At 42.8% G+C, this 27,365-nt stretch overlaps 1 protein-coding gene across 1 annotated transcript in view; it reads right to left on the bottom strand.

Moving 5' to 3' along the window:
• Positions 1-765: 765 nt before the first annotated feature.
• The window catches only part of MED27 (mediator complex subunit 27), a 147,374-nt gene continuing 120,774 nt past the window's right edge, over positions 766-27,365 (bottom strand). The window contains exons 6-8 of the mRNA XM_090022224.1: positions 14,116-14,157; positions 3,898-3,975; positions 766-1,372 (exon numbers count right to left, since the gene is read on the bottom strand). Coding sequence (XP_089878350.1) covers positions 1,238-1,372; positions 3,898-3,975; positions 14,116-14,157 — 255 coding nt within the window. The 3' untranslated portion in view covers positions 766-1,237. The remainder of the gene's footprint in view (positions 1,373-3,897; positions 3,976-14,115; positions 14,158-27,365) is intronic.

Here is a 27,365-nt window from a genome sequence, read left to right as displayed (position 1 = left end):
CAGAAAGCCCTTTTCCATCTCTCTCCATACTGGCTTCCAAAGCTGCAATCCTTGTGGATTTTGAAAATCACGAAGGTAAGCAGTTGGGAAGTGCAGCCATGGGGGCAACAGGGATGGTGACATGCAATAACGTTCTCCAGGTAAGTACCCGGAAAGGTACATCCCATTGGGACTGAACCAGAGACCATCAGCCTAGGCTTCTACCAGCTAACCTAAAGGAATAGGTACCTCTCAGCATGGATCAGGGGGACATGCCACCGTTTGCTACAGCAATATAGGGTCTTATTTAAATACAAAAGTTTTAAAAGCACAGTGCTGTACATCCATATATCTGTGCTACAAAAACTGTGCTCGAAGCCTCAATTTATTTTGCAACTTTCAATACTAAAACAGGGCAAATGAATTAGAGACTGTCATTGCTCATCACACATTTTCTAACCGCTTAATACATACAGATTTTGCTAACATTTTTCTCATTACATTTTTAGTAAGGGGAAACATCTGCTTCTTCTCTCAAAAAGTACAATCCATCTTCCAAGCTGCTACATGCCTTTGAAATTTCATGTTTATCAACACCATAATCTCTTCCAGAACAAGAGCAGCCCAGATAAGCAGCCTTGCAAGGAACAAAAAAAATCCAAAACAATTCTACCAGCATATATTTTTTAATTTCTCCAGATTAAACATCAAATCAAATGCTCTGATTTGAAAACTTCAGCCAGAATTCAGCATTTGTTAGAAAGTAACAAAGTAAATGACACAGTCTCTTTGAATATAAAGTTTATTTTTGGTTTGTAAAAATAAAGTTCTCCACTACCAAGAAAACTGTAGCAAAACAGACAATTGTACATGGGTCATCTCATCAAAATATCAGTTGCTTTTGAAATGACTACAAGACACGGATCCCAGAAGATAATTTCAGGACAGAAGCTCCAATGCAAAGCACACAGAACCTTACTGTAATGAGAGATCTTCTTCTTTTCCTCTGTGCTTATGTCGAAGACAAACTTTTTTTTTCATGAGTACCTTGCAGAAAGATGCCCCTTTTGATGGTTAAATGTAGCAATGCATCTTTACTATTCAGTAAGGACTGATTTGCTAAAGGTGGGAATGCGCATGTGGACACTGAGAAATAGAATCCACCAATGACCACCAACACTGTTCAGAGCTTATTCGCAACCAGCTGGGTCCGTAAACCCATTTTCCATCATGCCAGGCCAATGACTCAGCTGTGCTACTATTGCCTGCAGGTGTCATGAAAGGCCTCAAGAGTTCGGAAATCCCTCCAGGTGGGTGGTAGGCCATCCTGCAGAAACTTTCCACAGCGCTGGCATGGAGCCTGGAACAGCTTTATGTAACTTCTTAACCAGGTCTAGAAGAAAAAGCGTAGAAAGAAATTAAGGAAACTAGATAGGGATGTTCCTCAGTGTCATCATTCCTGTCAAAACAGTGATACCAAGGACAGAGAATGTTCCTTGGCTTGGAACCAGCAAGATGCACAGTGATTGTATACACACAGGGAGGCATGCAGAAGATCACAAGGGCACCATACAGCCGATTCTCCATTTTATTGGAATCTACTCCCTCAGTCCAAAAAGCAACTTTGTAAATAGAAGTTTATGCCATGAGAAGTATTAGTAGGCAGAAGCTCATCACAGCCTTTGGATAGTCCTCATATTCTGAATGAAATGGCATTGCGTTTGACCATTCACTGATATCTGTGCCCTGGTCATTGACTTGTCTTTGTCTAATATTCATCTGTCACACCTCAGCTGCAAGACATATAGGGCAAAACCTGACCTCTGAAGAGCTGAAGACAGGGGGCTTTTACAACCAAGGGAACTCATTTTCTTTCTAATGCTATTTCAAGATCAATATTCATTGGCCATGAAAATGCTCTAAAAAATTTGTCATTGATTACACAGATGCAAGTGAAAGGGAATATGCTGTGAGGTCAGAAGTAACAAAGAACAGGCTCAACCCTTCCTAAGTAAAGGTCTCATCTTAACTGGGTTGTTCCTATTGTAATACATAAGAATGAGCATTACATAACTCAAGTCCAAGCTCAAGGAGATGTGCAACTCAAAAAACCCAGGCAAGCAGATTCACAGTGTGAAGGATGCACATGAATCTTGTCATTTAAAGTCCTATTGAATTACGTCGATAAGAGAAAATTGTTCTCTGAAGAAGAGGTCAACAGAGCTTATTGAAACAAATCCTTCCATCTTCATCACAGCCTTCTCCATAGCAGCACAACGTCAGGCCGTCAATAACTCTCCTCCAAAAGAACGAGACCGTCTCTGGGTTTAGCAGTAAATATAGAGACAAGGGCAACAGAGCGCTACGGGCAAACTGCTGTTATTTACTTCAGCTCTGGTGAACTTAGTTTGCATGCAAAAAAATCGAAGTTTCTGAGCTATAATATGAAAATAGGTAAATACAGTTAAATTGTGCACTTAAGAAACATCTGTTGAAAGAACAAAGAGAGAGTTCTTCATTCTTGTCAGAAAATTAAGACTTCACTGCATCCTGTCAAACAGATTGTGCATCTGACATGTGAAAGGACTAACATACCGACACACATCATGTGCATGTGGTCTTATTTTTTTTCCCAAGTTTTCAGCAACATTTTACCCAAACCAGTAAGGCAGGCCCGTGGCTTAGGCAAACGCATTACTTATTTCATTAAAGATTAATTTTTGGGCACTTGTTGCCTGAAACATGGATGGGACCAGTAAGGCCTGCTTCCCCTGTTCAAAGCTCATGTGCAAGATGTGCTTTAAGAGGAACGTCCTACACATGTGCATATTATCTGAGTGGACTTTTTATTAAGTAAACCAATAAATACAGCAGGTAAAGGAGTTTAACTGCTTTCAAATCAGATACCTGATGATAGGAATGCTAAAGAAGTTGCACCTGACCCACTGCTGTTGCTTCATGTGCTCTCCAGGGATGAAAGCAAACCAGCTGCCTTGCATAATTTTGAAAACTGCCCATATTTTAAAGCTTTGTTCGGGACAAGTTAGAAGAAAAGGTGAAGTGAACTATGTGTGCAGCGTAAAAGGGTTTCTCCAACAGAGTGGGGTAGATTAAACACCAGCCACTTGCCAAAATGCATCATGCTTGGAAGACTGCTGAATAAGAAACTACTGTTTTCTTTCACCAAACAGCAGGAGAGTTTGAGCCCATTTTCAGAAACTGAATTCCAAATCTACTCAGATTTAAGCTGGGCTTTTAATGTGTGCATTAAGGTTGAGATTGTTTTCAATAACTGCATCTCAATTTCTTTCTGGCAGATTCTCAAGTGAGGCTGGGCACATACACAAGCCATCCCCTTGGCCTGAGTGATGTTAGTGGTGCATGGTCCCTGAGGAACACAGCGGGAGCATATTGATGTAGCAAGCCCCGTCTCCCAACAGTCCCTCTCCCATCCCCAAATGTACATCCTTTCCCAGGGGGCAAGCTGATGAAAGAGCTGGCTCTTCCAGTTTTATCCCAGCTGTGAGTTCTCACCGGGGAATTTTCAGCTGGTTGGTTACAGCCAGACTCCAACTCCTGCGTGCTGCCTGAGCAGACACTCGTGTTAGTCTTAGAGCTGACCCCCAAGTCAGCTCCACAGATGACAATTAGCAAATATATGCCAGCATCTACGAGAAGCTACAACTACACATCAAATCCTTTTCAAACACCACCCAACCCAATGTACTGAGAATGGTACCAATTACTTCAAGAGAACCACTTACCTGAGAAAGGCAATTTTTACAATGTTGTTGTAAATAATTAAGTTTAACTCATTTAAATATGGGAAATTGCACTGCTGCCTGAGCTGGCAGTGATGTTCAATTGCCACGTGATGCTGAAGTCTGCCTGTACGCATTTCCCTTCCAATAGACTTACCATGAAGGATCTGACCACCACATCTGGCATCTGGGGTAGCTGGTAGTGCAATAAGGCAGTGGTTGCATGATCTGTCACCTGTGCCAGGGACAGAAGGGGAAAATCTCTGTTTACTACTTCAGTGTTTCAGATGAAGAAATGTTAGCATAATGTACAAACAGAATTTGGGAACCAAGCAGTCTATATCCTCACCAGTGGCCTCTGAGAAGCTTTTCCAGTCTTATTCTTTTGCTGTCAGTAATGCAAGAGAATTGGCTGAGATTAACATGGCCAGGGACTTGATACACAAGTAAATATAGTATTTTTGCCATTGCATTTTAAAAAGCAATGTAGAGAGGAAACATGATCATGGTAAAGTCAGGGAAAAAGTACGGGATACTGAAAGACTCTGGATCTATTCCCATCTCTGCTGTGACTCAGTGTGTGTTAACTCAATTAACTCTTTAGCCCCTTCAATTATTGGGCACAGCTTCAGAAGGCACGTTTATACCTCTAGAGGAAAGGCATAATAAAAGGTTCTCTATATCCACTATTTTAATATGCAGATTTCTGCAAAAATATTAACTTACTGCGTTATATTTTTAAAAATAGCAGCTACATTAAAGAAAGCTCCTAAACTAGACTTCTACAGTGCAGAAGAGTAGGATACTTCCCTCTTGGATGTGCCTCTGTGAATGGAGCCAGTGTAGCATTAAAATCACTAACGAATTGAAGCATGGCTAAATGCTTCAGAAAAAATGCTTAGTTCTCTCATCTCTATGTGCCTACACTTATTTTTTTTGTCATTCTTCCTAAGTTTTATACACCTTTAAGTCCTGGTAATTAGCTCTGTGAAGGAAAAGATCCTAGTGATTCTGATATCACTCACTGAGAATAAATTATTATCCTTGTTCCTGGGTCAAGGAAATTACTTTCAAGTTTTAATTACAATAGCAAATTTAAGTGATTCTTGTGTACAAGCTTGTGGAAAAAGAGGTGTTCAACTTCTTAAAAATCAAGTTTTGTGTTTTGGGGTTGTTTTTTTTTAAATAAAGATTCCACTTTTCCACTGGAAGACCTGAGATGTAGTTGAGATACATGACAATGTACCAATACAGTACTGCATGTGAATGGTAAAGTAGAGACTGGCCTTGTAGTTTTAACAATAAAGTTTAAAAACCGCATACACAAGTGTTGCAGTCCCATTTGAAGTTGTTTAGATCAAACCCATATGAATCTAATGCTCTTTTTAATTTCCTCCATGGTCCAGAATCCATTAAAGGGATCCCAGGATGAGAGATTTCTCATAGACAATTTTTAATCCATTGGGCAAAGGCAGAACAAAACCAAAAGACAAGAAGTTACAGCTGAACAAATTCAGACTGGAAGTTAGGTGTAAATTGTCTACAGTGACCCTTGGGAAAACTCACCAAGGCTGTACTACATTCTCCATCATGGAAGCCTTTAAGCCAAGACTGAGGGAACTTTTTAAGAAATATGCTTTGCTTCAGTGATCTCAAACCTTTCCTGAGTAACAATACTGGGCAATAAACACTGCTGGGAACAACAAATTTTCTTCTCCCTGTCAACATCTGTTTTAAATGTTTAATTTCCTGTGACTACAAGCAGCATCAGCCTGTCTCCTGGACAACACATGGTTAAAGTCAAGGGATCACTGCTTCATCCGAACCAGAAGTTATGGGCTTGATGCAAGAATTCCTGGCAAAATTCTCTGGTCTGGAGCATCCAGCAGTAAATCAAGACAGAATCAGCACTATGCATGGTCCTGGCTTTAAAAATCTGTACATCTATGAATACAATCATGAGCAGGATCAAAGGTACCGTAGTTGTATCCTAGTTTGTTTGGGGGTTTTTTAAATACAAGAAAGAGGCAAGCATGTCTCATGACTGCTCTACATTTGAAAGTTAAATCAGATTAAGACCAGACACAGGTTTAAGAACTTGGGAGCTATTACACAAAAATCCCATATTGTGGACCACACTTGCTCCATAATACAAGGTGCTTTTTTACCATCTATAGCTTAATCCATCTTCAAAGTAGGCTATGCTAAAATGAAACAAGCAATCTTATTCTGAAATAAGAGTGTCCACATAACTTTCAGAGCCCACATATCCTCATACAGAATAATACCTTCAAGGAAGGCAGCCCCATTGATTTACGTGTTTATGGATTAAGACACTTTTTAACGTGAAAGGGAATGGAATCTGGTCTTTGGACAGTGAGCAATTTTGGGACAAGAACTGGATGTCTTCCTAGGAGCTTATGTAGTAACCAACCTGATGCGGCTCCATCCCACCTGGGCTTTCATACTCCTCCCACAATATGAATTAGGAATTAAAAAAAAAGAAAGGCAGTCATTCTTGTCATTAAATCTCATGGATTACAGTAACTTCTTAATACCATTTATCCAGCTCGGAACATGATTTTTTTCCCTGCCTTTTAAGACAGTGCTCAGATTTATAAGACACTACCAGACATGTAAAAAAGGAAAGGCAGTTCTGAAGATATTTATGAGTAGCAGTTCCTTTTCTGCTTGGATATCTGCTTCTAACAAATTGTGTTTTTCTCCTGAACAACAAAGTTGTTTTCCCTTGGCATTGAAGATATGGGGAAAAAGTTGCTAGGAAAAAAAAAAAAAATCACCATTAACAAATTCAAATTGACTGGCCACTTTGGCATAGCTGCACATATGCTGTTCCTATTGTAATGTAAACCTAATGAGATTCCACAGGGAGATAAAAGCCATCCCAGCACTGCTAGAACACTAATAATGTTTCCTGAACAAAAAGGAGGCAATTCGTACTATAAGCAAGTGCTGATAAAGTGCTTCCAACACAGATCAAAGTGAGTGTCAAACATGAGGAAGAGGAAGAGAGGAAAGAAATACCCTGCAACAGTGGTAACAAACATTGTGATGTTGAATACAGCAAAGAAAAAGAAAAGGAAAAAAAAAAAAATGACAAACCAGCTAGTGGGGAGAAAAAAATTAAAAACACGACAAAATAGATGAAGAGAAAACACGAACTGTCCAAGATTAAAAAGAGAGAGATCGATAAGGAAGGCTTCACTAATGGAAATATCATTTCAAACCACATATGCACCAGCTCATTTTGGGGATGTATTTTTTCTTCCATCCACACTGGAACTGCAGGATAATTTGTGTGCAAGATGACATTTTATGTATTCCAGGCATTTATTTTGCTGCTTTGCTTTTAGACTGTGCCTTGCTGCCTTATCTATCCAAAGATCCTACTCTCCTCCTCTTTCCTTCCACCCCCTTTTTTTGCTTAGGTAAAAAGGGTGTTGACAAGTGAATGCATTGATTAGACAGCTATTGGGCTAAGTTGCAGAATAAATCTTTCAAAGGAAAGCTTACATTTTCAATTAATGCGCTGAAAAATATCTGCAGGTTTTTCCATATAAAATGGAAAGCACTCTATTGTAATTAAAACAAGTCTTACTGATTTAAATAGCTATCATTAAACTAAGCAAGTTCACAAATTGGAGCAAAGACTCACAGCAACAGGAATTCTAGCTGCTATACAAAATTGGCTGATAGAAAGGCTTGTGGCTCCTTTCTTCCAAATAAACTTAAGCTCTATCAGGGTGGAGAACAGATTTTGGGTTAGCAAAACAGGGTGGCGTGTCATATATGAACTCACTCATTTCCCCTCTTGTTGCCACGTATTTATTTTGCTCTCTAGCACCAAGCAATTTTTTGTGTGTTGCTAAATCACTTATAAACATACACTTCCTGCATCCGTATTTGCATCCTATTCTAAATGGCTGGATATATTCCGAGTCCAAATCAAAGTTCTCTAGGCTTGTGCTGGATCAAACCGTTTTAACAAGACTGTGTGTGAACGAAATATTAAATGCTTGTTATTCGTGAAGAACGATCAGGTCCCAGCAAGACTGCAGAGTTTCTGGGTACTTGCCCACTCTAAGAACCTACCTGCTGAGTCCACAATGCTGCTTTGCAGCAGACTAGAAAGGCATGCCCTCCTGAGTTTCTTATCATATCTAACTGCTCAGTTTGCTGGGCTGGTAAGCCTGTAAATAGCTTATGAAAACCCCACACAGGGACGAGACACAAAACCTTCGCTTTCTGTCTGAATGAACCCACCCCAAATATTTCCTTCCCCACCCAGTGGTGCTGTAAAGGCAATACTGCAAAGCCATTCCCAGGGGTCCCACTCATCAGAAGGTGGCATTGATTCAGTACTGGCAAAATGTTATTTAATCAGCACTTCCAAAGCTGCAAATGGATTTTTAAAAAAAGGATTCTATTATTCATGAGTGGGTAAGGTTAGAAGAGTGCTTCCACCAAAAAGGCAACCCAGTCCAAAACCGAGGGTCTGTTGTGCTGCTTTCCACATGGCCTGCCCAATAATCTCATTTCAAGCTACAAGAGTCGGATGGTGCCTCAGAGCAGGGGGTGGCCAACTGTCGGTACATGATCTGCCAGTTTTTGTGTGGGGCATGCGGCAGATCATGGCGCAAGCAGGGAACACAGCAGCAGGTAGGGCAGGGAGCAGAAAGCAGATCAGCAGATGAGACAGGCAGAATAGGACAAAGACCAGAAAGCAGAGCAACAGATTGGGCGGGGGAAGAGGAAAGGGATCAGAGTGGCACCTGGGGCTTACCTTATACAACATGCCTGTTAGAAAGGTTCACTTACTGTCTTAAAGTACTAACAGAGAACATTAAAAATATAGGTACTCTTCTATTGAATTATACACATTGTTCCTCTGTTCTAGGACCATCTCAGAAGCTCCCATTACAGACAGTCTTCCCCGTCAGAGAGTGATGGGTTTGTGGCTTGAAACATGACAGCTGACATTCAAGAAATGCAACTGGATGTTTTCAATGGCCATAATGTCTACTCCTAAAATTCGTACTAAGTTCTTGGCTTCAGTGGTATCTTGTGGCAATGAGTTCTAGCTGTTAATCTAGGCATTAAAAAAGTATCTTTTTACCAGGTTTTAAAATATTGTCTTGTACTGTGGAAAAGACTGAGTGCCTCTTTTACTTGCCAAGATTTCCAAGCTTTTTAAATCTCTCCTCTAAGAAAAGCTTGAGAATCCATGTCACTTAATAAAACAACCTAGGAGCAAAGACTTTAGACATGTCACAGTAAGATGCACAGAGAAGAGATAATGGAATGGTCCCTAAGCTTTCTTGGTCTGTAGTTCAGGTGTGCGAACAGTATACATGAATAGGCTTCAAATGAAACTAACCTTAAAATATTTTGCTTGGAAGAGAGATACACCATTTCCTCCTGGGAGCAAGAACCTGCTGGCTTAAAGCAACTAAGAAGGACTGCCAGCTGATGCCTTCTACAACAGATGTCCGTGAACAAGAGCAAATATAACTAATGACCAAAATTTCTGAATTAACTGCTTCTCCAATACAAAGTAATAGAGTACAGAAACTTTCCTGAAAGATAAGGTTTGGTGCGTGTGTCCCATAACGCATTGAGAATGCCAGAAATATTTAAAACTCATTGTTTTTTCTTATCTGGATTTGGTTACTCAATCATTTTTGCTTAACCAGCCACCTGAATTTTGCCAAGCACTGATCACCTAAAGGAGCAAGCGTCTGGAGCCCAGCTCCTCTCCTTGAGCAGACATTTATCAGTAGCTTGATGTTTGTCATGCGTGCATTCATCCCACATGATGCTCCCCCAGAGATGATTGACAAGAATACATCTTCCTATAGTGCGCACCCTTGTAGTGGCGAAAGTTGTACCTTAAGCTTTACTGGTTGGGGACTGCAAACCTTAGAGTCAAGAACTCAAATGCACAGCAAGAAACACAAACAGCATCACATTCTCTCGTGATGTACAACTGGCTGTGTTCCTTCACCTAAAAAAACTAGCATTTGAGAATTTGGAGGAAGCAAAACCCACTGTCCAAAGACTAAGATGTGATGGCTCAGAGCACTTTGGAGGAAGGGAAGTTTCATCTCATATATTCAAGTTCCCTGCGGTTGTTTTTTTGCTTGACTTGTTTTTACAAGATTTGGTACACTGTATTTTTTAGGCCAATCACTTCCTTACATCATGAACAGCCTGCTGAATAAGATACAGAAGCGAGATTTGCCTTATAAAAAAAATGTACATTACATTTATATGCTTTATTTCATCATCCGCAATCTCCTCCCACTTCTGGCTATTTTACAGGACCAGACTGGACTTAAAACAGGGAAGTAAAACACCTACCTACCTAGACCTATGTGGAAATGCTGCACTCCTCCCCAAAACAGCAATAATACTTCCCATCAGGCCCTTTGAGTTCTCCTCCCATCAAAACTGGGGAATCGATCATTACTTGAAGGGCAGGGACATGCCTCTTTAAAAACCTGGACCAAGTGCTCAGACTCTTCAATGACAATATAGCAACATCTGGAGCTCAAAAGATACCTGCTCGTGGAAGCTGCAAACCTGTCAAATTCTCACAGGGCTGCAGCATGACTTTCTAGGTTAAGGACCAAAGACCTCTGATCTTCCAGCCAACCCTGTCAAACAAAGCTAAATTTGTCCTGACTTTTGTTTGCAAACGTTGGCTGCGTCAGCAAGCCTTTTCTCGCCTTCTTATTAAACAGGATGCCCAAGTGTGTATAATTTGATGGGGGAGAGCTCCCGGCGGGATGATTACTGTTACAGTGAACAGCCATTTTCTAAGATTCCCTAGAGACCTCATGAACTTCATCCTGGGGTGAATCAGCTTTCAGAGCCATCGAACATAGCAGCAGGGTTAGCTTCAAAGAATGGAACTTAAAAATAAAGGAGGTGGTGGAATATCTGAAAGGGCAAAAACAGCCAGTAAAGAAAAGGTTTACACATTTCCATATTTTTCTGACATTTAAACTCTGCAGGTGCAGCAACTATTTTGATCTCTAGCCTCTTTATTTTAACACCTCAGATGTCTTTATCCAATAGTATAAAAGAAGAAATAAGACAGGAGGTTCAGAAATATTCACTGTTTAAATGTCGGTGTGAAATCAGAATCCCAGAGCTGAGGGCTGTAGAACATCAAGCTATTGGGCAGAAGACTGAAAGAAGAAAAGGCAGAGGATGGACCAAGCTTCACAACTCCTTATTCAAAGGGAAGCAGAAGAATAAAAGCTAAAGAGAGTTGCCCTTTTTATTGTGGGGCTACAATGACCTGCATAGGGCTGTAAGCGAACAATTTCATCAATGTACAGACACGCTGGGACCTGCTTAGGTAAGTAATTTTTGTCAGAACAATGCCAAAGTGAAATCATTGCTTCAACAGAACCATATCCTTCAGCTCTCGCTCTTACAACACTAGTCCAAAGTTAAAAAACGAGTGCAAATGTATCTTTGTCAGAGGACAAAAAAGTGCCATCCCAGTGAGTGTGCTTAATATGCAGAACCACAGAATTTTCTACTACCCACATGGAAATTCTCATTGTATATTTTTAATAGATCCTTACTATATCTGATTTTGTTCTTGGCTCAAAATATAGTGTAAGATCTGACAGTAACACTTACAAAGTACTTCCTAGTATTTTCCAACAAGTTTTTTCATCCAAGGATCTCACAGTAATTAAGGTGAAGAGATGAGATACAAGTAAGTATGATACCTGTGTTAAAGATGGGGAAACATATCCACAGAGAGGCATATGATTGCCCAAAATAAAGCAGTAAGATAATAAGAAAACTGGGAGTATAGTGCTGGAAGCCTGGATCATGTGTCATGGTCATTAGACTACTAAACAACATTTTTGCCATCATTTATGTTTTTAGCTCATCCCTACTACAGTGACTCTCAACAACAGTGCTGTGGTACCCCGGGGTGCCTTGAGATCCTTTCAAGGATGCCGTGGGATGCCCCAAAATGTTAGCACTATAAGGTGTGCAAACATGATTCACAAGATAAACCCACAGATTTCAAACAGGAATTGGCCACTGCAGGGCCAACAACTACCCAGTTGCAATAGTGGTCACCATGTAGCTTCTTGCCACCTAGGAAATGGACTGAAACCACTGCTTTTTTCACTAATCAATAAGCAGTGGTCATCAGATTCCTCTTCCATTTACCAATTAGTTACACTTTACGATGTACAGCTGTTATTTCTATCCATTTATCAGCCAACTGCACTCACTAAGGTGACAACCATGAAATATACTGCCTGGCTCCTTTTTTAAAATTACTAAAAGTGTCTAAGTGTATGGACAAATCGCCAAATTACTGGTGGTGGGGGCCTGTGGCACATGCCAGCTGCTCTACCATAACTCCTCGTGTACCTGCCTTCAGTCTGCAGGAAGTGAAAACTAAACTGTAGCTAACAGCCCTTAATGAAACAAGGTGCCCAACTTCTCACTTTCCCCCTGCGACTCTACTCGCTGTAATTTATTTGTCCATATCCCAAAGAAAACATTGTTATTTGTAGCATATTTTTGTCTACAATGTACTAGATGCTTTGAAAACATATAAGGCAGACACAGACACTGGACAAATGAGATTACAACCTAAAGCAGGGGTGGGCAAAATGCGGCCCACCAAGCCATTCTATCTGGCCTGAGGGGCCCCTAAAAAATTTAGAAAATGAATATTTATCTGCCCCTGGTTGCCCATCATGCGGCCCTCAATGGCTTGCCAAAAGTCAGTCAGTGGCCCTCTGCCAGAAATAACTGCCTGTACCTGACTTAAAGGCATTCAAGGTTCTCTGGGTGAATCTGATATCTTTTATTAAACCAACTTAAATAGCTGGAAAAATTTTTTAGCAAGCTTTCAGGTTTAAAAGATATCAGATTCACCCAAAGAACCTTGTCTGCCTATGTCCTTAGACCAACACGGCAACAACCTACACCCCTAATACAACCTAAAAGCACAGATGGAGAATTTGAAAAGATGTACTTACATACAAACCCTAAACCCACTCCTGGGCAGTAATCACATGAAAGCATTACTGAAAAGGAGGAAGGTCGTTCTGTGCTGCACTACATTCGACTGCATTATTCTCTACCTGAAAGAGCACAGACAATAGTTTTATGGGACTAAGGGACACAAGGGAGGAGAAGGGAAGGAGAGATTCCTTAATTCTTACCAATTGTTTCCTGTCTTGGAAATAAAGGAAGAACTACATCAGTACTCTGTCCTAATGCCACTCCCAAAAACCCGCCCTTTCATCTTCAACTGGTTAATCGCTGAGATTAAACTTCCTCACTTCGGACTGCAGAGAGGCCCGGGAGGGAGCTCTGTATCATGGAAACATCTATGCATGGACATGCAATAGTTTTGAACCCTGGTTTTATGCCCTTTAGAGTCCCTGACCCATGTTTGTTACCTGAACTATGGACACAGATAAAAGAAACCAGTATAGTAGCAGGAAGTCTTGAATTTCTTAAACTGCAGCTTGAAGATAAGGAAATTGGATTTTAAAATCCGGTCAATTTGAATTTACAGCATTCTGATAAGAGGTCTTCATAAAGGGAAGTTTTATTATAGCTGCTTTCAAAAACAGTACAGCCCTGTCTAAAGGTGCCTTAGAAGTCTAAGCAGATCTATATTTTGTGCATCCATTCCCTTCTCACAACACACCTGAGAAATCACTTTTACCCTCAGTAATTTACTCGGTGATAAGCAGGCACAACAGCTACAAGGCTAACATTTTCTTAAGCACCAATGTTACCTAGAAGCCTACAAGACCCATTGATTTATTAAAATCAATTCCTCAATGAATTTTGACTCTACAAAATGTGCAGAATTTGTTATGAAGCATTGTGGAAAAGAAGTGCTAACATATCTTCCTTCAACTATAGCCCAGGGAGGATGCCTTTTATATTTTTATTTTACTTATAAAGTAAGAAAAAGTAAAGCAAACTACTCAGAAAGAATTAAGTTAAAATTCCTAAGGGTAGGACTGACTACGCAAAGATTTCTCAGGCTACAGCAGCAAAGTCCCATATTCTGAGATAACTTTGACCACGCTCAGATAGGGATGAGGAAACATGCCTAAAGTAATTACTAAGTAAGAGAAGCATTTTTCTTTATTTTTTTTACTCAGTCTTCAGTCACTGGAGATAATTTTTCTTGGCAAGGTAAAAACAAAGTTTTAGGATGGCTGACAAATAATGCAAATCTTAATTCTTTTGGAGATGTGTTTCAACACTCAAACTCTGCAAGTCCCAGAACCCTGATTTTCTTCAGAGGCATTAGATAAAAAGAAAATGATGCGAGACTTACCTTCTGAAAGACCTGATAGTTGGATTTAGACCAGATGTCGAGCTGCAGCAAGAAAAAAAAAAAGATGTATTAACATACATGGATTCTTTGGCATGAAAGTCACACAAATGTCTTATTATTAGGCAATTTGTTGCCAAAAACTGGTAACTCCAAATTCAGAAATAAACAGGCAACTTGGAGATATAGCAGCACTGAAAGGTTGTGCCAAGAGGAGAGCATTCATCTCTCCCTTGGGTTTCCTGTGTGCGGCAAACCGGTCTAGCACAGCTCAGGCTCTCAGAATTCCCCACATTGCAGTCTTTTGCTGGACTCTGCTGAGTTAATTCCTCCCAAAACGAATGTGCAAAGCCACTCTGCTGACCTCTTTGAAATCCCACAGTTTCCCTAAAATGCCTAAGGGAAACTGCCAACTAATACTGGCAAAGTGAAGGGCCAGTAGAGATTCCCAGTACTTATTTGTACATATCTTATCATTTAGGTGTCAGCTGCACCTGTGTTGAATATGAAAACCCAACAGCAATTTTAAACTTAGATCTCTTTCTGGACTCCAAGCCAGACCCTCATTTACATTCTGTCCAGACAGCCATTGGGATTTCCTATTACTAATCTGATGACCTGGCACACACAATTTACATGTGTGGCACTATTAATTGCAACAGAAGAGTATTAGTTTGTAACAACAGAAGTAGTTCGTTTTTACACGTACCAGGCTGAGGAGGTACTCGAATTCTTGGCACTAAAGATTTAACACAAGAAAACCTGTCTTATGTGAAATTCCACTACGAAGGATATACCTTTCATTATCTTTCAGGACTCAGCTACTGACACTTAATATATGAGGAAAGTTAATTAAACAAACTGTGGCACTTCTTATTGAAATAAAGAACCTGGAGTGCATTCATGCAATTAATTTTGATGGGATGAATGAGCCCAGAGATTCCAAGATGTTAGCATACGTCTGTTACTATATAATGCTATAGACTGAAGAGGGTCACTGTTTTAAGCACAAAGGGTGCCCATACACGAGCAGCAAGGTTGCTCCAATGTGCTGTAATTACAGCGCGCCAGAGCAGACTCGAGTCTGCTGGAGTGTGGCAATTACCGCACTCCAGCAGCCTCCGGCATCTCATGCATTAGTGTCCCCGCACTTAAAAATGGCAGCAGGGATGCCGTTTTGAAGCATGGGGACACCAATACACAAGATGCTCCAGGTGCTTTAATCAGAGTGGCTCTTGGAATAAAGCGCCGCTGCCCCCCGCCCCAGCATGCGTACAAATGCCCAAAGACCTTGACCTGCCTAATCCCAACCAACAATCCCCATTAATATCTCTTTAATCATAGTATCATGGTGCTTAGGGTCAGAAGGGACCTAAACAGATCATCAGGTCCAACCCCCTGCCCCAGGCAGGAATGGGTGCTGGGGTCATATTACCCCAGCCAAATATTTGTCCAGCCTCCTCTCGAAGACCCCCAAGGTAGGAGAGAGTACCACCTCATTTGGGAGCCCATTCCAGAGCCTGGCAGCCCCAACTAAAGTAATGTCTCCTGATGTCTAGCCTGAACCTTCTCTCTAACAATTTGTGGCCGTTATTCCTAGTAACCCCAAGGGGTGCTCGGGGGAACAGAGCCTCCCCCCAGTTCTCGCTGGTCCCCCCTGGTGAGTTTGTAAATGGCCACCAGATCCCCTCTCAAGCCCTTTAGCCTCTCTTTGTAGGGCCTGCCCCACAGCCCCTGGACCATGCAAGCGGCCCTCCTCTGGACCCTCTCAATGCTAGCCACATCTCTCTAGAAGTGCGGCACCCAGAACTGGAGGCAGTACTCCAACTGTGGTCTGACCAGTGCTGCATAGAGGGGAAGGATCACCTCCCTGGACCTGCTTGTGATGCATCTGTAGATGTATGACAAGGTGAGGTTATAGCCTTACTCGCACTGGCGGCTCATGTTCATCCTGGAGTCAACAATGACTCCAAGATCCCTTTCTGCCACTGTGTTGACACGAAGGGTGTCCACAGCCTATAGGCATGTTGCTGGTTCCTTCTCCCTAGATGCAGCACCTTGCAGTTGTCTGAGTTGAACTCCATCCTATTCTCATCCGCCCACCTCTGTAACCTGTTTAGATCTAGCTGGATTCTGTGCCTCCCCTCCAGCATGCCCACCTCACCCCACAACTTGGTGTCGTCAGTGAATTTGGACAGCGTGCTTTCCACACCCACATCCAGATCACTGATGAAGATGTTGAACAGTACAGGCCCCAGGACCAAGCCCTGGGGGACTCCACTGCCCACATCTCTCCAGAATGAAAACGACCCACCCACCACCACTCTCTGGTTGCTACCATCTACCCAATTTGCCACTCATCTGACTGTGTGGGCATCAATGCTGCAGTCACCTAGTTTTTTTTAAGAGAATGTGGTGGGAAACCATGTCAAAGGACTTCTTAAAGTCCAGGAAGATGACACTCACCCCAACACCCTCATCCACGGACTTTATGACCTGATCATGGAAAGAAACCAGGTTAGTTAGGCAGGACCTGCCCTCAATGATCCCAATCTTTTACTGAAGATACAAAAAATCAAGTAAAAGCATTAAAGGAATTTAGCTGTCTTGGAATGTTAAACATGGTAATAAATGTCCTCTCCAGACCCAGGGAAAAGAAGTTAGTTAGCTGAGATGGGAGTGAGCTGCTGTTATCAAAGTCCAATCCTGTCTGTTGCAATGGGATAGGATGCAATAGGATGCATAGGTTGCATAGGATGCAACAGGGGAGAGAAAAAAACCCAGCAAAGATGGAAGCAGGAGCTCCTCATTATGGTACTTATTCTAACCTGTAACCTCATTGTAGGAGAAACATGGGAACAGCATACGATTTTACCAGCCATACTGAACCACTGCCAATGCCTTCCCGTATTAGGCTATTTAAGATACTTTTTTCTTTTAGCTCTTTTCAGGACATGGCCTCCCAGCAGTGATGCAAACGAATCTTAGCTGCCTATGCTGGAGTCCTACTAATCCGAAAGAGAAAAATAGGGAAGAAAAATAACGTGGGGAAACGGAAAGGATGGACAATGGAAGAAGTGACAGCAGACACCCATGTCTCATATTCCAGGTATTGATTAGGAACTGGAAGCCTAGGGTGGCAGAGATATCTGGGTCTGTCTTTCCAGTCCAGACTGATCAGGATCCTACCTTTCAGGATCACGGCAATGAAGGCCAGGGTTACGCTGTTGCAAAAAGTGATGGTCACAGAAGCTATGATGGTCCATCCAGCCTGCTCTTTTATTACTAATGCCATGGTTTCCCCACAAATTATCTTCACAAAGGACACAAAGATGAAGTGAAGAGCAGAATTGCCTATACTGTTTTCTCCATCAATGACACTTTGTTCATTATTTTTTAATTCACCCCGCTTTTGCTCATCAGTCACAAATTTAACACAGTCCGTGGGTGGTAACGGGCCTTTTTATTTGGGCTAATCCAATCCAATTTGTGTACGAGCTTTTGTATAATACAGGTGATCTAGTAGGTATTATTAAAAGCAGTTTTCTCTTGATCACTGTTCTGCTTAATCTTTCCCACCTGTTCTATAGCACACGTGGAGACATTTCCCACTCACTAGGATGGCAGTTTTGTGGGCTCTGAATATACCCACTAAGGGCTCCAGGATCATGTAGGATACAGTGGAGAACAAGAAAAGCATTAGTGTGGGAAACTGAAAATGGTATATTTACCATTCACCATAAAAATATTTTGCACTAGAGAAAAGGCCAGACTTGGGGAAAAAAAAATGTTTCCACAAAACTATGCTGCGTTTTGATGTCACTCTTCATTAGTGGATCACTCAAAGCGCTTTACTGCAGCAGGATTGCCCCTTAGTCACATGACTAATTAGGTACTTGCACATTCTCCGGTAGCGCAACACGACTGTCTCGTGCTCCTCAGTGTTTCTACTCGTGCATTTAAAGCCAATCCACCACACAGAGTTTTTAAAAGATAGATCACAGCTCAAATATAAGGTAAGAGTCTGGAATTACTAGGTGACGTTCACCTGGCCATGTTATGGAGGAGGTCAGATTAGATGGTTAAACATGGTACCAGTTTTGCTTGTCATAGTTTCATAGTTTCTAGGGTCGGAAGGGACCTGAGCAGATCATCTAGTCCGACCCCCTGCCATGGCAGGAAAGAGTACTGGGGTCAAACGATCCCAGCAAGATGTTCATCTAAACTCCTCTTAAACGCCCCCAGGGTAGGAGCCAGCACCACTTCTCTTGGAAGCTGGTTCCAGACTCTAGCCGCCCTGACCGTGAAGTAGCGCCTCCTGATATCTAGCCTAAACCTACCCTCTGCCAGCTTGTGACCGTTATTCTTGGTCACTCCTGGCGGTGCTCGGGGGAACGGTGACTCCCCCAATGCCTGCTGATCCCCCCGGACTAGTTTGTAACAGGCCACAAGATTCCCCCTCAGCCTTCTCTTGTGGAGACTGAACAGGTTCAGGTCCCGTAGCCTGTCCTCGTAGGGCCTGCCCTGTTGTCCCCTGATCATGCGAGTGGCCTCCTCTGGACCCTCTCCATGCTGTCCACATCCCTCTTGAAGTGTGGCACCCAGAACTGGACGCAGTACTCCAGCTGCAGCCTGACCAGTGCCGCATAGAGGGGGAAGATCACCTCTTTGGACCTGCTTGAGATGCATCTGTGGATGCATGACAAGGTGCGGTTGGCCTTCCTAACTGCCTCCCCACACTGCCGGCCCATGTTCATCTTGGAGTCAATGATGACCCCAAGGTCCTTTTCCACCTCCGTGCTGACAAGAGGGGAGTTCCCCAACCTGTAGGTATGGTGCCGGTTGTTCCTCCCGAGGTGCATCACCTTGCACTTGTCTGTGTTGAAGCCCATCCTGTTCTCATCCGCCCACCCTTGTAATCTGTCTAGGTCTGATTGTAGACTGTTGCATCCTTCCAGTGTGCCCACGTCCCCCCACATCTTAGTGTCATCAGCAAATTTGAACAGGGTGCTTTTACCCCCTCGTCCAAATCACCGATGAAGATGTTGAACAGTGCGGAACCGAGGACCAAGCCCTGCGGAGTCCCACTGCCCACGTCCTTCCAGGATGAGAAGGACCCATCCACCACCACCCTCTGGGTGCGGCCCTCCAGCCAGTTGGTGACCCATTTGACTGTGTGGGTGTCTACACCACAGCCCCCCAGTTTCTTAATGAGAACGGGGTGAGAGACAGTGTCAAAAGCCTTCCGGAAGTCCAGGAAGACTATGTCCACTGCTACCCCTGCATCTAATGATCTGGTGATCTGATCGTAAAAGGCCACCAGGTTGGTCCGACAGGACCTGCCACTGATGAACCCGTGTTGGTTGCCCCTAAGCATGCAGTCCCCTGCTGGCCCCTCCTGGATGTGTGCCAGCATAATTTTCTCAAACAGCTTGCCTAGGATCGAGGTAAGACTAACCGGCCTATAGTTTCCCGGGTCCTCCTTCATGACGTTTCTGAAGATGGGAACCATGCTGGCCCTCTTCCAGTCCTCCAGTACCTCACTGGAGCACCACGAGTGCTCGTAAAGCCGTGCCAGGGGACTTGCAATGACCTCGGCCAGTTCCTTTAGAACTCTAGGGTGGAGATCATCCGGACCGGCTGACTTGAATACGTCCAACCCCTCCAGAAGCTCCCTAAATCCTCGCTAACCCGTGGCCCAGGTGTGCCTCCCCCGGGGCCCGAGGGGGGCCCAGCAGGGAGGTGGCTCTTCTGGTCCCTACTTAGGAAGACGGAGGCAAACAAATCGTTAAACATGTTAGCTTTGCCATCTGGTGTGACGACCAAATTTCCCAATGCGTCCTGCAAGGGCCCCACATTACCCGGGACCTTCTTTTTACCCCCCTATGTATTTAAAAAACAACTTCTTATTGTCCTTGATCTGGGAAGCTAGCCCCAGTTCCATCTCTGCCTTGGCCTTCCTAACTATCCCCCTACATCCCCGAGCAACTACAGAATAGTCCTCCCTGGTGATGACCCCTTCTTTCCATTGGGTGTAAGCCTCCTTTTTAGCAAGGAGACATTCCCGGATGCTTTTGGTGAGCCACGGAGGCTTGTGTGCTCTCCTGCTCCCTTTGATCCTCGTTGGGATTACCTTCCTTCGGGCTTGGAGGATCGTCTCCTTAAGGAGTGACCACTCTCCTTGGACACCTGGCTCCCCTCCCCCCCGGGACCTCAGCGCTTCTCCAACTGTCCTCCTTAGCTCATTGAAGTTTGCCCTCCTAAAATCTAGGGCCGCTGCCTTACTGCATGCCTTTGCCACCTTGCGCTGGATGGTGAATCCCAGCAGGCGATGATTGCTGTCGCCCAGGTGGTCGAGCACCCGCAGCCCCCGCACCAGGTCATCACCTGTGGCCAGCACTAGGTCCAACAAGGCGTCCCCCCTGGTGGGGCTGTGCACCTCCTGGGTTAGATGGAGGTCCTGCAGCTTGAGGGGCAGTTCCCCCCAAACCCCTGCACTGATCTCCTCGAAACTTGGCAGGCTTTGTGGCCTCAGTAAGAGCCACCAGCCCTGCAGTTTTGACCCCCCTGTGGTGTAACACACAGCTGTGACATGAGTTTGGCTTTCAAGAATTTGGGGTACAGTTCCTCCCAAACCCCTGCACCGATCTCCTTGAAACTTGGCATGTTTCATGCTCTCAGCAGAGGCTACCACTCCTGCAAGTTTCATTCAAAATCAGGCAAAAAACAACGAAGTTATAGATATTTAATTGATTCCCTCATTATACCCTATGGCCGGATCTCTGAGGCGGTGCCGAAGCTTTGGAGCCGCTTCGGCCGGATCGAGGCAGAAACCGAGTCCAGACCTCCAGACTGGATCGCTGCTGACTCGCACAGGCCTATCTAACAACAAGACCCAATTAAATTAAACGTACCCAGTTTTAGAGTTAAGAAAAAAGTAGCCTGCTTCTGCGAGAGTCCACCATACAATTTTAACAAAATCCCATAAACAAGTCTGCCTGAACCACTGTGCCTCTTCAGAGACAGCGAGATCTACATTCATTTGCCAGCAATTGTGCTGATCTGTATGAATGTTTATCAGCTTCAGCCTGTCCCTACAACAAGGGCATTTCTACTAGGCTTTTGCGGGTGGTGTGTCTACAAATAAGTGATTCAGCAACAAACTGGAAGAAAGAATATTTAGCTTAATTAAGCTGGAGTGGGTGTACAGGGGCCAAAGCAAACGCGCCTCATTCTGTTCTATTTAGATTCCCAGGCAAGGAAACTCTTAAGCTAGACTTAAGGTGCCAAGTTCTGTAGATACCTTACCTGCCATCCAAATGTACATCCCAATACGCATACAAGACATGAAGAAGGGAGACAGAGTCTGTCCCTCTTTTCCACACCTTCAAGTTGCCTTACGGCTTATAGGGCCTAGTGTGCTTGTAACAATATAGTAGCAAAACGTCACACAAACCCCACAAAACCAAAAGCTCAGGCTTGCTGTGGACTTTTACTCCAGACTTTCAGCTTCCACTTTACAATTCATTTATATTTTTGAAGTTTTCTCCCCTGCCAGAAGGGCTAAGAACATGATTTTTAAAGTGATAGTACCTGCAAAGCATTTAAAGAGGACAGCTGTGTGAAGCGTGCTTTCCCCCGTTTATCCGTTAGAGCCCTAAGGACTCTGCAGTCACAGATTTTTTGCTAAGTCAATTAATCACAGGAAAGAAGGGCCAGAAGGGACCTCAGGGGACCTGCTGAAGGCAGGATCATCCATGCCTATACTATCCCAGACAAATGTTTGTCTAACCTGCGCTCGTGCACTCCCAGTGAGAGGGATCCACAGCCTCTCTAGGGAATCTGTTCCAGCATTAACCATTCCCAGAATGAGAAACTTCGTAGTAGCTCATCTCAATCTCTCTCATTGCAATATGTCCATTCCATTTTGTCCTGTCCTCTTCTTTGCAGACCTTCTTGTGACTTAAGTCCCCCCACTTCTGTTTGCTCTTATTGAAACTAAACTAATCGCAGTTTTCCCAACCTTTCCTTGGCATGTCACTTTTTCTAGGCCGCTAAATAATTTTTTTGCTCTCCTCTGGATTCTCTCCATATCATCCACATCTTGCTTCAACTACAGTGCCCCGCTGAATCTAGCGCTCCAGATGGGGCTAGAGGAGTGATGAACAAAGCAGGAGAATCACTCCTGGTGACACTTATAAATGCATCTAGGAGGCTAGCAGCTTTTTTGCAATAATATTACAGAGCTGATTCTTATTCAGCTGGTGATCTACTATAAGCCCCAGATCTTTTTCTGTAGGACTGCAGTCTGTATTTTGTGCGTTTGACTGTTCCTAAGGATACAGCTCTGAATGCGCCCTTATTAAATTTAATCCATTTATTCAGCATTTTTGTAAGGGAACATTATTTTGTGGTAACCAGTTGCCCAGCATTTGGTTTGGTCTCCTTGTCCTTCGAGAACCTGCCTCCTGCTCATTGGTTAACTGATTTAAAGGCTGTGTTATTCATAAGACAGGTCCCGGGAGTAAAGTAGTCAAAGCTGGAGTGTCCAGTTTACAGCCATGGGGTGAAGAAAACCAGAAGCTCAAGCTGGCAAGCTTGGCTAAAGAGAGAACAACATACCAACTGAAACTCAGGAAATCAGGGGGTAAACTGCTAAAGATCACTAAATGCTGCTCACTACTCTGGCCAGCCTTGTAGGGAAGAAAGCTTGAGTTGATGCTGCAGAAGACGCGAAGTGGAGCCAGGCCCCTAAAGAGCACAGTGAAAGAGACTCTCGTCAAAAATAAACACTGTCTTAAATATTTATTGATATAAAAAACATTGATTATGTTAATCCCTGAGTCAGAGCTGAATCCAGGGCTTCTAGTTGCTCATTATTTCTAAACAGTACTACTTGGAAGGACAAAACAGCACTGGGGCCTTGCACAAAGCTATTTCCATCCTGCCCCAGTTTACAGACTCGCTACTGTACAGATAGGTATTTCTACTGACTTACAGCTAAGCACTTGCAGAAGGCTTTGCTGGGCTGGCACTATACTTGGAAGCTGTTTGGGACAAATACGGTATCACTGTATACAATATACATATACCACCCAATAGTAAATCTGTTTATGCAATAACTTCACATTTCCAAGGCTAACTCATTTACCTAAATGAGTAACCCTTATGAGTACTTTCATAACGCTTAATGTTAATGCTGCATTGGCCTCCTCTTTGCCATTTAACTGTATTACTGCCAATACATTTTAACAAATCATTCGTAAGAGAAAGGAGAAATGCAGCTGAGTAAGACTTGTGGGAGAAAAGAGGAACAAACCATATTAAATCAGTTCTGCTAAAGTTTACTTTCTTAAAGACAGTGATTCAGAAACAAAGGGGGGGGAACTGTTCTTTTGTCTACTTCCTTCATTATGATAAAGAATAGCTGGTTATTTTTAATTCTTTGCATTATGATAATGCCCCCAAATTCAAAACAGAATCACAGCACTTTAGAAGAGGCAAAGTCCCTGCGTCAAAGAGGTTACAATCTGATCTGAGACAAATTAAAACAACAGAGAATGGTAAACACAGAAGGGGTAATCAAGGGTAAGAGTAGTTAAGTTCAAATGGTTCCATAGGTTTGTACTGTAAGTTGAATAACTGCCTATCATTTGATTTTGACCCCAGACTTGCATATTAACTGGCCTAATTTCTTGGAGATGTGACAGCAGAAGTGAGTTTTGAAGAGGAATTTGGAGTTGGAGAAGGTAAGAGTGCCCCTCTGGAGCATTTCATGAATGAGGTTTCATGCATAAGGGATTACCGTATTTACTCGAATACAAGATAGTCCCCCGCCCCTGCCAACATCCTTCCCTTGGCACCAAAATTGTTACATTTGATAAACCTACATTTTTTTTAAAAAAAACAACCCAGAAATGTTTGTGTGTCCCAGGTCAAATTAGCCAAATCAATTCCAAAGCCACAAGTCATTCAAGAACCATACATGACCCTGCTACAGGCAAGCATGCATCACCCAGGCTGGGGCTTCAGGTGCTTCCAAATCCTCTGGCAATCAACCTACATGCAGGCCCAAACCCAGAGGCTTGGGGTTTGGTTGCCTCCTGAGTTTTGCTTACCCTTGGCCATACGACACAGGAACAAGCTAAGGAGGAGTCTCTCCTTTCCATTATGTGGGCAGAACCTAGCACAAAGATAGGTTAATGCAACTCATTTGAATAAAATATATGGTACTGCCCATTAAATGCAGTCTCTCACAGTGCCAACTCTTTTTCAAGTCATGGTGAGCCACTGTACTGCATACATTTCAACTTCCCTTTCACCCCCACAACTGAGCTGTACCTTTCTTTCCCATTTCCAATTATTCCTGCTTCTTCACCATCCTTAAAAGTCTGGCAAACATCACCATACAGGGCCCAAAACAGTTTGCCAACAATTCCTCTGTTGCACCCACTCTCAGCCTGTCACATATGATTAGTGTGATCTCACCCTCCATGAGGTGAGGCTGGTCCAGGGTGCCCGGAGCACCATCTGCATAAACATTTTTGGAGCTTACTAGGACTCATGACAAGAGCACCTGGTTCCAGTCAAGAATGGGGGCTAATTAGCACATGGTTCCTTGGGAGGGGCAGTATCTAGAGCGTACATTAAGCAGTGCTGAGCTGTGGAGTCACCATAGCTTGAAATGCTGATGACTCTGCTGCAGTGCAGCCCAATGAATCACACAGCAAATCATGAGCGTTTTGATTTTGAACTAATATCATGCATGGTTTGTATTTAATATAAATAGGTGCCAAAGTGCTGCTTTAAAATGTGGTGATCAAGTACCTGTGCCAAAACTTGCAGCAGTTCAAAAAAGGTAACATGCATCTATTCTGGATTAATTATGTCCATGGGTAATATATGTAAATAACTACAGCTATGTTTAGTTAGAATTAAGAATTAGGTATCTTATAATCAGGATTGTCTTATATTCAAGTAAACATGGTAATATGCAGACAAGCTTGGTGGCCTCTATATGGCCAGTGGATATCTGGCCACTTATGGCTAGTATTACTGACAAAGTAGGTGGGAATAAATGAGGTATAAAGAGAGAAACAGAATAGGTTGTCATATGGGTCCTTCAAAATAACGTTGTGAAACTTCATCTGAAAGAAATAGAGGAAATGTCTGTGGCAGGCCACGTACACAAGGAAGTTGACCTTCATAGCTTCATCCAGTACGGAGCACAGGAAGAAATATGGATGTGGAAAAAGTGGAGTTTCTGATAACAGAGATGTGCCTGGTTGATAAACTACCTCAACAAATTAAGACAAACCACCTTGATTTAAAATGTGTTGTCTAGCTACTTTCATCCAATTGAAGGGTGTGTGTTTAACTGCAAATAGATATGCTATAATTGGAACACATGCTTGTTATATAATTTTGTTAATTTCTAGTGATCACTCTGCAAGTAAAATATATGATCCTCTTCATTCTGATTAAAAATAATCTTTAACTATAAAAATCTCTGAGTTCGATGCTACATTATCATGAGTTCAACAGGTTCTGAATATTTATCTGGCACGAAGACTAAAGAGCAGAAAAAGTAATAAATGTCATACAGACCCAATGCTAGCCAAGCTTAAAAATAAAAACCATATGCAAGCATCTTAAATGGCTGCCCACCCTTCCCCATGAAAACGGAGGAATAAGACAAAGGCGTACTAAAGATTGCATTGTTACAGGTCTATTATTCCTCAACTTTTCACTTTCAATCAAGACACACATTTGTAACTAAAAAACTGCTGAAAGCACAATTTCAGAGCATCCTCTGAATGTGAATTAAACTGGGGCTTTTTTTCCCAGTGCCCCTCTCTCCCCACCCACCCTCGGCATAAGTAACAAGAGGCCATTTTCTGAAGGTCGTCTGAACGATTTCAAAGGCGATAACAAATCAAAATGTTCCCTGCATCTAATATCAAACAGGTCTGGTGCCAACACTTATTAGAGGAATCGGATTCACCCCCCCCTCCCTTCACCCAAACACACACACATCCAGCTTTGAAGTGGAAAGAATGCAGGGATCAGAAATTACCCGAGAGACAGTTCTGGCTGTCTTTGAAGCTTTCCTTTGATACTACTACTTCTTTTCCTCTCTTACGCTAGGAGGCTAAAAGCTGCCTTTTCTTATTGATACGGGGTAATTAATGAAGCCATAGCATTAACATAACCCAAGTTTCTTAACATGGTAATTCAACTGAGACATTTATGTTTCTTTGGTTAGGGCTAACGGATGCAAAATTATGAACTTGGCCAGGTAGGGATGTTAAGCCCCCACTGCAAATGTGCCATGTCATGGGTCTTGTTAGTTCCTGTACTTACAGAAAAGTGGCGTGTCATCATGCCAAGCAAATCTCAATGCAGTCTTGTGTTTATTAACAGAATTAGGCTACTAATGGCTTGGTTTATGAAAAACCTGCCCTGCAAGGATGAGCTGCATGGATTTATTTGCTCAGAAATCTGAATGGCACTAGTAATAATTGCTTCCCATGTTTGGACTCTAGTGCAGAATAAGTATGTCCAAGTTTGAAATCAGGGGTGGCACAATGCCATCACTATAGCTACAGCTAATTAAAATGCCTCAGTATGTGGTGGATGCAATGGGCCAGCAAAGCGAGCTGAGGAAACTGCAGAATAATCAGAATACAGAATCAACTCCATGGCAAAGGCTGCCAGATCTCACTTTTTGTTAATTTTTTTATTTTCCTTTTGGAAAAAAAAAGTCACCAAAAATTAATTGAGTTGTACAGTCAGGCAACCTGGCAAAGGCATGTTCTGCAGGTCTTGTGAATAATTCATAATATAAGTACAATCAAACTTGTATTAAACCTCCCCTGCACTTTTCAGAAACCTACCCATTCTTAATTTTTGGCCAGAATGGAGGAATCTTAAAAAAAAGCCAAAACAGAAAAAAAACAGGTTTCAACCCATGCAAGGTTATGACCTTCAGCTAAACCTATTTTTCCCATCTTCATTTTAAATCTGGTATCATTTCTCCTCGTCCATATAAAAACGGACTAGCTGCGGGAGAGGCCGATTCTTTGGAAGCTCTCACACCTCTGCCGATGTACTTCCATAACAATCTCTAAAAACCTGACTGTGCTAATCTCAGTTTTCTTGTGCAAATGCCAGACTTCAAAATAAAGCCAAATAAATGGTTTAGCAATGTCCAGGAGAGACCACCACACTAACTGCATCTGTAATACCAGCCA

The sequence above is a fragment of the Crocodylus siamensis genome, chromosome 11 (assembly GCF_052110815.1).
Source record: "Crocodylus siamensis isolate JL-2025a chromosome 11, ASM5211081v1, whole genome shotgun sequence".
NCBI classification, from domain to species: domain Eukaryota; kingdom Metazoa; phylum Chordata; order Crocodylia; family Crocodylidae; genus Crocodylus; species Crocodylus siamensis.
The sequence above is the reverse complement of the archived record's forward strand: the minus strand, read 5'-3'. Positions and strand labels throughout refer to the sequence as shown.